Raw genomic sequence first — 13,093 nt, forward strand, 5'->3', positions numbered from 1 at the left:
CCATGCCTGTCAGTGTTTAAAAGGCATTTGGACAATGTCCTTAATAACATGCTTTAACTTGGTCAGCCCTGAATTAGTCAGGCAGTTGGACTAGATGATCGTTGTAGGTCCATTCCAACTGAAATAGTCTATTCCATTCCATTCCATTCCATTCCACTCCACTTACCTGTGCCCTGTAAGACACATCATTCCTCTTTTAAATGCAAAGCTCAGCTAGGCTTTTTCTGAGAAATCACTGCCAATGTGTCTAAAAAATTACCTTAACACATCAACATTCATCACTTCTAGAAGAATGAATAAAACTTACCAAAATAATGGAAACATATATAAAAATAAAGAGAAATAAAATGCTGTTGTGTCACATAAATATATTTTAAATTAAAAACATAGATGGTTAACGTACTTTGTCTTTTTATAAAAGAAACACAATTTTGTTTTTCCTCCAAATACCTTCATCTTTTTTCATTACTACTTTTAATTACTGTTAATTTAGGGTAATCCATCACCATCTGGATTGCTGGATTTACCATTTTTCAGATAGCACATACTTAGAATAAAATTCTCTTGGATATTACAAAAATCTTATCCTATATATGCTTGTTTGTATTGTTTTATGGGTATTCTGTGGAGTTGTACTTCTGGGGCACACTATGATACTCAGGCACACTACAATAAGAATATATGTGTTTTAGGAAGAAATGAATTTATTTCTTTCAAAGAGATAGATGTTTCGCTGTGGTAATCTTCACTTCAGAATAACAAAATATTCCTCAGATTAACTATGTAGTATTTCTAAAAAGGAAAACATTTGCAAAGCCTGCTCTTCTCTGGCTGCATCTCAAATACATGCTGCAAGGGAAAGATGCCAAGATTTCATAGTTTCAAAACCTTTTGAAACTTTAAACATGAAACAAACTTCTTTGGAAAATCCATATTGAAAGCCAAAGAGGACAACTTTTGACATGAAGTACCTATTAAAAAAAAATAAATTGTTTTCTCATTAAGATAGACTTGATACTCTTTTTATATATAGCTGTAACTTAGTTGTACACTGTTCATGTTTATTTCCACAGAAATACAGAATCCTGACTGGTTTTTTTCAATGCAACCATATTCTGAAAAAAAGCTCCTACACTGCATTATGGTATTAGAAGTTCATTGCTGGTGAGCACTTAAAGGTCAGGTTTGTTCAGCTTAAAATAAAATGTTTATTTTCTACATTACTCTAGCAAATTCCCAATGTTCTGAAAGTGAAGTTAAACTTTTCCTCCCATGTGTTACTACCAGTAAAAAAGGGCTATAGTCCAACCAATGATCTCTAGTATACCTAAGAAATTAAAATGCCACTTTTGTATCAAAATATTTTAATGTTAGCTAATTTTACTGTTTAATATACGAATTATGACCTTCACTTTGGAATCTGGACTTCTGAGTTTTGCACTGGTTATACTCTTTCCAAAAGAAAAAATAAATGCTTTTGAGTTCTAAAGATCATAAAATACTAATCTGATTAAATTCCTGCATTTCTTCACATTGACAGTGACAATCATAAAAGAGGATGTTTCTGATAGTATGATAGGAAGTAGAGCAAATTCAGTACATACCTCATAGCCAGGGCTGACAGGAGACTGAGACAGGAGGTTGGAAAGAAGAAAAACAGAACAAAGAAATAAGGGAGGGGGAAAAGACAGAAAATAATGTTACTTTAGAAGAAAGCATGAATGTGTGATTATTTTATACTTTCATTCTATGTTATAGAACAGAATGCAAAAGAATTGCATTTGAGCTATGGCAGGTAAAAATTTGGGTTACATAGCATCCTCCTAGTTCTACATGTTTTTAGCATTCCTGTTTGATGAGTTTTATACTACTAAGTTAAGAATCAAAAAAAAAGGATATTGCCCAGATTTTATTCTTTGGAGATAGATTTTTAAAGCTGTATTAAAGCATGTATTTTAAAGCTACATTACAAATGTAGCTCCCGGTCAATTTTCAGCTCAAATTAAATGCTTTATTGGCCAATGAAAATATTTATACCCAAACTGAAACTGTGTCTGTGTGTGGTGGTTCCCTATGAAAGGATAATTAAAGTACCCTTTGCAGGATTCCACATTATCCTGTCTCAAAGATTTTTTGAATGCCACAATTTCATGAGTTAGGGTTTAACTTCTTCACTTCATAAGTAGCATTTTTCCAGAAGCCAGACTTACAAACTAAATTTAACACTGTGAGTTAAAGTTGGCTTCTTTCTGGTTCACACAACATCGACAAAAAGGTTCTGAAATCATAACTTAGTTAATAATTCCATCTACGAAAGGTCTCCAGTAACTCCTGTCTCAACTGCTCTGAATCTACGTAGTAAATAGCGGTAAAAACACCCATTTATTTTAGTCCTATTTAAAGAATTGACAGATATCTGATTGAATTCAGTGGTCCCAAACAGAAGTTACATTTTGTTACCAGTGATTCAAATGCCACACCAATACTAATAACGAATTATACAATTTTGTGAATGAGGATGATATTCCTTAGTATATTCACACAGACTGTAGAAAAATGAAACACATTCCAAAGTGCATGCTTTGATTGGCACCACAGTATAAACCGCCATAAAACTTATCTCACAAGTACTGCAGCAGAATGGAGTCCAAAGGACAGATCTGATACAGGAGAACTGACAAAGCTTATGCACACTTAAAAAAAAAGGAAAAAAAATTGAAACACATTCAATGCAAAAAACCCAAAACAAAACAAAAGACATACAGAAGCCATATGTGAGAGCACTTCTGAAAATCTGGTAAATGATACCATGATTTCCTGAAATAAAGGTGAAATCGGAAAGCTATTTCATTTCTCTAGGCTAATGCCGATCCCCATACCTCCTGTAAACACATATTCTTTGTGCATGCACATGTGTGTGCACGTGTGACGTTCTGAATCATCAGTGTGGATACACTGATGATTACAAGTTCTTAGAGTATAGCCTGCAATATATATGAAACTTACTATATTTCTTCACTGGCAATTTTAATATTTTCAACAGTTTTAAAATATGTAGCTTTGCAAAACAGGTATTTCACATCAGAATGTATCAGCAAACAACAGAGTCATATAATTAAAAATGTTTTCAATTTGAAATTTTTTGCTATCTTGTAACTGTAGAGTGCAGTTAATATTTATAGAAAGTATACCAGGACGCTCACTCATACAATTTTTTAACCAAAATTCCAGAAACAATTCAGAGTTAGGGCCAGCCTTCCTCAAAATTTTCTGGTTTGGTCTGAATAAGTCAGCATTTCTGACACAACCTACTGAGAATTATGAATAATCTGTAAAGATTTCTTGCTGCAGTTTTTGCAGAACTTAAGCACCTTACTCATTTATGCAGCTTTTCAATTAAAAATACAGATTCATAATGTTAACCTTAATTTCCAAGTAGCTTTAGGCTAATGATAATCAGTAGCATAAGTACATAATTATGGTTCGTAGATGGTACTGCATATAACACCAGGTCTACATCATCTGCAATAGTGTCCTTTTAGTATGTCAAGTTTAATAAGTTTAATATTCTAATTGAGAGGAAAACATGATAATTGTTGTGTGTACTTATAAATTCTTTCCTCTCTTTTAAACCTTAAGGTTTTCAAAACTTTCACTTAGGAGTGGATTCATTTACACACAGTGTAAATTCTTAACTATTCAAGTATATTATGACCATGAGTGTTAAAAGGAACAAATATGCCAAAGATAAAAAATACATATCATTCTAATTTACTCCAGTCATTGCATTTTTTTCTCAGAAGAGTTGTTTTCATGATGGAAAACTACTATATTAATGCAAATACAAGTATACCATATATTTATGTGTGCCTGTGTGCATACTGTACATCTACATATATCTAAACAGATATATACATACATTCACCACAAAGATCTGTTTAAGGAAATAATGGAGATTTCTCCTACTTTCTTCTGAACACTTAGAAATATGCTAAATACACAGGCTCCAACTAATTAACTATAGTCTTGACTGTTACAGATACTCCGTTTGATACGGTGGTTTTTGGGTCACAGTGTTCTCCTGAGGCAAATCTTTCCTATATCATAAACCAATGGATATAATGGTCTGATACAGAAGAAATTCAACATCTAGTTCCAGAGAAGACATCCTCCAAGATGCAACTACTCACATTAGCATGGGTGGCAGTTTCAGACCTTCAAAATAACCTAATTCTTGCCAAAGGGAGGAGACTACTGGGAGTATCAGAAGCGCCATATACCTTAAACCCACATACCTTAAGCTGGTGACCTCCCTTTTACGTCAAGATGCCTTTTCTCACAGCAACGCTTTATAATTTACATACCACCCTCCTCTGTAGTCTATAACAGGCAAAACCAGATCCTATAGCACTAAATGTCATTGTTTCTTAGCAGCAACACCCATGGCCTCTATAGCTAGGGAATCCCATACCAGAAGGGCTTCATCTGGCACGCTGGGCGAGGGTTCTGCAGAAACTGTCCGAACGGTGCTGAGTCCTGTTAGGGAAACGTTTGACAGGCGCCTTTTCCGTACGCCACTGCAGTTGTTAGGGATTTTAAACGCACATCTCTTATGGTAATTTAGACCACATCCTGAAAAGAGAAGTTTAAAACCATCCAATTACGGTTTATTACTGGAAAAAGCAAAGAACTTTTTTTTTTTTTTTTTAAAACAAGGGTTCAAAAACACCACCCTTATTTTTGATTAAACTTTTTTCCCCTAGTCTGCTGGTTTAGTCCCTATATTCTACAAATTTTTAGAGAGATAATGTTATGAGGTCTGAATAATTATATCTATAACCAGTGTTTTTTCTTTGATATTTCAAAAATCAATGGTCTCAAAGTGCAAGAAATTTCTGTGATCTGCATTTGGGAGGTAAGGAAGTCTTTCACTGGAAATGGTATACTCCATTTGATACAGTCTACCAGGAGTCAAATAGTTGTGGCAAAAAGAAAGGATAGCTATTACAACCTCATATGGACTGACAGTAATTTTAGTTAAATGATCTGAATTAACGTGATAGAGAATTAGATACAGGCTCAGGCTCATAAGGGAAGTGTAAGACACAGAAAAACTTTTCTTAAAAATACATAGAGAACAATTTGTTTGCACTTCAGGTTACAGAGCCATATCTAGGAGGCCTCAGAGCAGTCAAAGGGATTAGTTCCTTAAACAGTTAATCATTTTGATAGCTCTTACTGTCTTTACATACTATATTTTTTTTTTCTGATGCCTAACCAATTTCAAAGCAGCTTCAGAGACAACATGCATAAGTGGAATGGATGGGTCTCATCCTGAGACTGAAAATCACACCTCACTGCAGCTTACCTTCACATTTGAGTCCCTGACGCACCAGCCCCCACAGCATTTCTCCACAATGGTCACAGAAGGCTGGTGCTCGATACGAATGAACAAAAAGAGCATGGGGCCGGATTTGAAAGTCTTCAAATGTAGCAGAAGCTGTAACAACAAGACCATTCCGAAAATGAGTAAAATTAGTAATGTAACTAATATGCTTCATTTATGTGGTACTTCATCATGGAACAAAGCAAAACACCTTTTGGTCACTATGATGATGAGCTTTGAATTTTGCATTGGTTGTTATACTATATTTTGAAGATAACAAGATCGATGATATACCATCAACCAATGGTATATCATACATCATATACAATGACCACTGAAAAAATAATAAAGCTGCTTTTACTAACTTGCAGCAATAACTTCTCTGATAATATTTTTCCAATAAAACACAGGAGGATAACAGCATATCAAATATTTATCAGAAACTGGCAGAGTTCAATCAAATGTTGGAAATTTTTCAACATACTCTTTTACAGACTGTAAAGGTCTACATACGTAAGATAAACTGAATACATCCAGTAAAACTTTTTTTTTTTAAGACAAGTAAAGGAAAATGTATCAAAAATGGGCCATTTCAGCTGACCATCTGGCATATCTTATTCGGCAGCCTGTGTTGATATTGGTGAACTATTCGCTCAAGTTGAAAATATATATCAGACTAAAAAGAAAACACGTAATTATACACCCAATCATCAACAAAGACAAAAACCTTGCAGAGCAGTCTGGAAGACTGCGGTACATTTCCTGAAGTACCAATCCTTTCAAAGTGATGTGGGCTTGCAACTAGTGTAACAGTTGCAAAAGTTACAGGGGCAAGTTAAAGGCACTAGTGTAAACTAGTGTAAACTATAAAAATAAACAATGACAGTGTTTTAAGAACTGTTTAGTATACAGAGGTAGCCAGTACCACAATACTTTTAAAAATATACTTTAATGAAGTATTTTCTTTTTCTTATTAAATATGTTAAACATATATCAGATAGTCTAATGAAAAATAATCTCTGTCAAATATTGTGAAACATTAAGCATGTAATGCAAGCATTTGATCTCATTCAGACTGGCAAATTCAGACTGGGTGATTTAAGTGCGTCTTTACTCTTCACAGATATCAGTATGAATGAACCAGGTATGTAGCCAATTAATAGAAATGCTTTGTCTCTGACAGAAATACATTCCTGATTTGCAATTGAGAGGAAAAAAAAAAAATTAAATGGTTCCATTCAAATGAATTCCTAAAAGATCCAAATACCCTTAGTCCCTGGCTTGTTCCTTGTGTATTAATGAAAAAAGGACCAAAAATCTGCATACCAATCAAGAAAAGGTTTTTAACTAATTAGAGCATAGTACCAATAAAGACCTATTCCTGGACTCAGTTCCTTCTGTGCACAGAACTTCTAGCTCTTAGGAAAAACTTTTCCAAAAATGTCCACAAAAAACCATGTTTCTAGTCTCAACCAATATCCAGTCTAGGGATCTTTTAACAGAGGTGTTTGGAATGCCATCACAAAAGTAGGATCCAATGACTCCAATGATATCAAACCTTCTTTTTTTAATTTTTATTAAAACAACCAAATCACCTAACAGTTTGTTTAATTCAGGATTTCATTTTCTTTTCCAAGAATTATTCTGTTCCTAGTTTTCATAATAAGCCATGTTAAAAAACTTAATTAATTCATAAAATTAGGACTTCATAAAACAGTCCAACATGTTAGAACATCCCAAATCTGAAATAAAATAGGTTTATATTTATTTATTTTATATTTACATTTATTTAACTATGTTAGGGCAGCCATTTTTTTCAGCCTCAAGGGCTTCCAAACTCATAAGGGTACTTGTTCAAGTATGTTGTTTTTCTATTTTTTTTTTCCAGACTACAGCAGTCAAGTTTACTACTGTTAAGGCAATGCTCACTCTGTAATGGTAATGCTGTCCTTGGTATACTAGAAAACACAACTCATCAGAAAGCATTTTAGATGTTGAACAGAATTCTTGTGATTTTACTTTGTCTAGGACTTAAAGTCAACCACCTTTTCTGTGCATATAGCCAGATGTTTTTCTGCAGTTCCAACCGAATCAAAGAATACCTTGGAAGGATCAAGCACTCAAACTTTAAAATATATTTTAATGTTATTTAAAATATAAAAATATGTATTTATTCTTCACTTGTACAAACAGAACAAAATACAGGCATATTAACTTCCCTATTTAATTTCATATTGAAGATATATCATAGGAACTAGGACAACACCTCCCCAGTAGATCATTGATTTGTGGAGTTCGAGAAGGATTCATTTTTCTGGGCCTCTGTATCACCAGCATGCAGCCACCAGGAGGAAAAGGTGCCACAGTCAGGCAACAGATACCTCTGTGGTCCTACCACATATGGATACCAATTGAGCTATGATAGCTACGATAGCCCAGCAGCTGGATGAGGTAAATTGTAGATGAAAATCATACTGAACCTAAAGAAAAATTGGACTGAAGAAGGAGGAGCAAGGAAAACACTTTCAGGAGTTCACAGCCATGCTGTAACCTCTCTGCATAGAAAATACACGCTAGCATCTATGCTGGTCAGCCTACAGGTTAGAAGATTGGATTCTCCACTGTTGTCTCATACGGAAGCGGCTGACAGGGATATTTTCTGTCATCTGTTCTCCTAGAGACTACCAAGGAGACATTCTGGACCTTGGTAATTCACACGTTCCTCTCCTCTCCTCCTGCCTGGTATATGAAACTGTGATATAGATGTGAAGACATGGTCTTCAGCATTTTGGAAACTCCAGCCATATGGCATGCTACAACATACCTCCGCAGCAATGCAGACCACTATAAACACATCACTAAGCCTTCGAATCTCTCTACTTGTTTCCTTCAGGGTTCCAGTCCAACTTCAGAGCCTCAGCCCTTCTGTTCAGGACTTTTGATTCTGGATTTTGCACAGCACATCTACCTACAGCTTTATGAAAAATATCGCAACCAATGTCTCCACTTCTTCGCATAACAAAATGATTATGGAAAAGCTATGTATCTGGGAGCTTTCTCAAGGATAAGCACCAAAACTGGAACACCATGCCCCATCAGCTTCCAACAGAACTGCAATGTACACTTCTTTGCTATTGTATCTCTACTTTAAATTTGCACGTAACAAATATAAAACCAAAGAGCTTACTAAAACAAGACACTCAGTGAGCATGCATTTCTCCCCAAGGGAGTAGACAAGAAAGACCCTACTATAAGACCCTCAGACATGATAGCCGTGGATTTCAATAACATATATGTGAATTTCAGAGATGCAAACTTTTTGTTTATAAAAATACTTTCCTGAGGTTGTTTCTAAAAGCATACAAGTAATAATCAAAGCACTATTAAAACAAGAGTGATGTGTAAAATAAAAATAATGTAAGACTCAATCTAGCAAAGGTTTTAAGTATGTATGTAAGTTTATGCCTATTTCCTTGAATACCTGGTTTTCAAAATAGTATGAACAGTGCAATAAAAACACAACTAAGCTTAGAAAAAGCAGTAACTTCAATTTAGCTTAATAATTTAGATAATGGATTAAAAATGTTTTAATATATCTTTATATTAAAAAGCTAGTTTTTGTGAAAAGTAAATATCAATATCTCTGTAGAAGCAAATCTGAAACTAAGACCTCCCACAAGCAGGTTTGCCTTAGGGATTTGATCATTTGGCTCTCTCCCTGTGTCCTGAATTCAGTTCCATCTGAAGCTGTTAAGTGGATGGAAAGTATTTTGTTGTTCAGTGTCATTCTCTTAACTCCATTTTTGTTGTATTGGTCTCCTCCCCGCGCCCCCCCCCCCCCTTCACAATTGGTGAAGAAATAATTTATATCCTTTCCATTAAAGGTGTAACTGAACTTTCCGGTCTCCCTGCAAATTAATTAATGGGTTATCATGGCTCATGCTCCTGTAATAAAAAATGTTTCTACTCCCAAGGCAAAAAAAGTAATTTAGAAAGGACTTTATTGTATCTTTTGTTTAGTTCACATTACAAATACATGTGATACTAAATAAATATCACACTTAGCAGTAATAATGTTAATGTGATTTTAGGGAGGCAGAAATCAAATGTAAGGAAACCTCCCAAAGTACTTAACTTGAAGTTGTTGTACCAGTTATTATAAGCAGTATTACATATTTAGTTTTTTTCCTTTAAATGTCCTTAAAATTTCTTGTACAGTACACATCGCAAAACAGAGATGATCAATTTTCAAAGAAACTGCCTTTCAATGGAAGCTTAAATTTTGCCTAAGTGTTTAACTGATTACTCAATTAACATTGGGATTTTTTTCCTTGACAGAAAAGTAAATTGTCTGTGCTGAATTACGGCTGGATTTAAATAGCCCTGCAGCTGGTTAGGCTATCATTTTCACGGTGAACTCCCCTCCTGTATCTGCTACAACACTAAGTATGTATTGGAGTTAAAACTCGACAGGGATGAGTTGACTGGCAAAACTGTTCACCTACCATGAACTAAGAACACCTGAACTATATTTCTGTGATGATAAGGGAGCAGGAGCTAGTAATGAAGGGTCCATCTGAACTGAAGGGTCCTGAAAGTTATGCTTAGAAGATCCACAAACCAAAGACAAAGCATGGAAAGCAGGAAACCGTTTCAGGGAGCAGTGAAGGATTGTTAGATCCTACCTTTGTACCAAGTTTTGGGGCTGGGATACAAGGGAGTGTAGACCAGCATCCCAACAAATCACTACTAGAGGACTTCACAAGAAATTGAACTTAAAAACAAACTACTAGATGAGGAACACCAATCTGTTGGTTGAAAAGGTAACTAAGGCAACTTCTAGGATGCTTCCAGCATTATCAAAAAAAGGTACCAATGGTAAAGATAAGCAGTGATAAATACCATTCTTATTCTACATTTCAACCCTCGTGGCTGAGTAACTGGAACTTATCATATCATTTTAAATAATGATATATTTAAAAAGTCATATCATTTATACTGACATGATAAATATTAAAAAATAAAAGGCAGGGAGGAAAAACGCATTCTATTTTAAGAAAGTTTTTTTAAGAAAGTTTTAAATGTGGCAAGCACTGCAGAATACAGTAATAAGAATACAAAACATCATTCTTTCTCCTTCTTTTGAAACTGTTTTGGCAATGTTCCACTCTGTTGAAAGGCATGGAAGTGTTTTGGGTTTTAATTTTTAAGGTAAAAACAGTGTTTTTCTAGGCTTCAGATTTACGTGTTCTCATGAGGCTCTGCAGACAGCATTCTGTTTTCTTGTCTCATGAAATGATGTTATTTCAGACCACTATTCACTGAAACTAGAGTGTCATTAGAACTTGATCTGGAAGAACTATGTTAGCCAGCAAGTTACACAAATCTTTAATCTGTATAAACATGGATAATTAATATTTCTTGTTCTGCCACCTGTATGGCATAGTTGACTTTCTATAGCTAAACCTAGCACAACTTAAATTTTCAGAGCATACAATTCCAGAAGCAGCCGTAGATGAATTAGTTTCTTCTTTTAAACTTTGTCCATCATCATGCAATTTGTTACTTTTTAAAATTACATGTCTAGAAAGGCTTTCATACAGCCACTAACAATCAAAGTTTTAACTTCCAGAATACTACTGTGTTATTGACTGAAAAAATAAAAGTCCTGCTGATGAAGGGAAAGATATGTATATTTTTTTCAAATTAAATGGAGACCTTTCTTATTAACAGAAAAGCTTTTGTAATGTCAGGCTATACTTTTGCTTTGACAGAGCACTGATGCTGCAAAGGCAACTTTCTGGCTGTACGTAAAATTGTGCAGTAAAAAAAGAAGGGGTTCCAAATATGCCCACAACCATATCCTGAAAAACTTACTACTCTGCAGAAAAGTTTGCAATATTATGTTCTTAATATGATACTGTTACACTGGTAACTCTCAGGCTAACTTGTCATCATCTATTTAAGCATTCCTAGTATCACCAAAACACAGACATTGAAACTACAACAGTTTTGACAAGACTATTTCATCAAGTCTGTTAATGACTTGGCTGTTAATGTCTAGGACTCCTTGTTCTGGGCTCAGGAGCAGATCTATCATTCAGCACAGCTGGAAATGAGAACAAGAAGCCATGGCATCTTACAGAGGCAAGGTCCTGCTTTCAGAAAGAGGCAAGTGATTTACTGATCGTTTTGAGTTCCAAGTCCACAAAGGCTTTGAACTATTAGCAGAGGTGAGATCCTGCTATTATGAGCAACAGAGCTTCATGTAATGGGAGCTGTCATCTAGCATTCACGCCTCTCATAGCATAAGAAACCATCAACCACAGTATCTTGCAGCTATGAAAAGCAGACATTCTCCTGCTACCCTCTCCCATTTGGAATGCCTTTAAGACTAATGTATCCCATTGACTTCCCGCAGGCACTCGTAACAGAGTCCTTCCCTACAAGAACTGCTGGCATTCACCACTTAAAAAATAAATATAACATACCATTCAAACCATTACACACTATTCTACTTCGAGCACTGATTAAACCGTAACAATTAATGACTGTATATACAATTTCACTGGGCTAAGAGAAAGGAAAGCATTTTATTCTTTTCGCTATTCCATCCTGGCAATCAAAGACAGTCTGAGTTTTCAGAGTCCCATCAAGTCAGCAGAGCTAGAGCAGTTCATACAAGCCAAAGATTTGGTCTCTGATCTCCATCTTGAAATCTGATTTAAAAATTAAACTAAGATTATCGGGACCCTAATACATAATAGAAATTGCAACTTCCTAAAATCTAGACATGTACAGATTTATAATCACTCTGTTTCTTCATTTGTTCTGCTCTGAAATAAGGAAACTTGGATATGGAAAATTTGGATCTAATGAGCTTTCTGGATATGTACGTGTGAGTACTTCAGCACTCTAAATTTTACATGCAGGAAAATCTTTCTAATCCAATAAGTTTTGTTTTGTTTTCCTTACCTATTATTGCTTTATCCCAATGTTTTACGTGCAAAATAGCTTAAACTATGAATGCTAACAGTTGGCAGGTAATTGGCTGTAGGAGGCAGGGATGGAGGGGGAGATAAATCTTCAGAATTGAATTTTGAGCTCTCAAGCAGAAGCCTGCTACTTGCTAACTGCAACTGGTACAGGCTAGTTGCAAATTTTTATAACACCCAGACTAAGCAAAAGTGGCATGCCCTCAGTCCTCCAGTGTTAGAGAGATAGGAAACCGAACCATGAACTACAAGGCTGATGACATGTTGTGCTTCTGCACATAGACTATTTGGATTGGAAACACCGTGAGCTTGGGGGTCTAGAAAGAAGAGGAGGTAGAAAAGAAAGGTCCCCAAAAAGAAGCAGTCATCTCAGAAAGAAGGGGGGCTGGAAAGATGAAGATCCTGCTTAGAGGTAACATGCTGGAGGGGGGGGAAGATCCCAGAGATCAGGGAGACGGAGGCCAGGGACATCCATGCATTTTGGTCGATGACGCCCAAGACTGGTAGCTGTAAGCAGCGGCCCACCAGGAAGGACCATGACTTTGTGCCCAGCCTTCCCTGGCTAGCAGCTACCTCCTTACTGGGAGAGGCAGTGGGGAGCTAGTGAATGTAAGGTTGGGAAGGGAGCAAATGAGCCAGCGTGGGAGGCATTTGAGTAAAGTAAAAGCTCTGATCTCCTTGGTTCTTAAATAAACCCCAGTATCCAGATTCA

General features: G+C 35.7%; 1 protein-coding gene across 5 annotated transcripts in view; it reads right to left on the reverse strand.

Annotated features, from left to right (window-relative positions):
• Positions 1-13,093, reverse strand: part of PRKD1 (protein kinase D1) — a 151,535-nt gene that overhangs the window by 45,762 nt on the left and 92,680 nt on the right. For 3 of the 5 annotated variants that reach the window (XM_076344963.1, XM_076344961.1, XM_076344965.1), the window contains 3 exons: positions 5,369-5,500; positions 4,472-4,632; positions 1,605-1,628 (listed from right to left, as the gene is read on the reverse strand). In XM_076344963.1, coding sequence (XP_076201078.1) covers positions 1,605-1,628; positions 4,472-4,632; positions 5,369-5,500 — 317 coding nt within the window. The remainder of the gene's footprint in view (positions 1-1,604; positions 1,629-4,471; positions 4,633-5,368; positions 5,501-13,093) is intronic. The other 2 variants (XM_076344964.1, XM_076344962.1) reach the window with 1 other exon arrangement.

The sequence above is a fragment of the Aptenodytes patagonicus genome, chromosome 7, assembly GCF_965638725.1.
Source record: "Aptenodytes patagonicus chromosome 7, bAptPat1.pri.cur, whole genome shotgun sequence".
In the NCBI taxonomy this organism is placed as follows: Eukaryota; Metazoa; Chordata; class Aves; order Sphenisciformes; family Spheniscidae; genus Aptenodytes; species Aptenodytes patagonicus.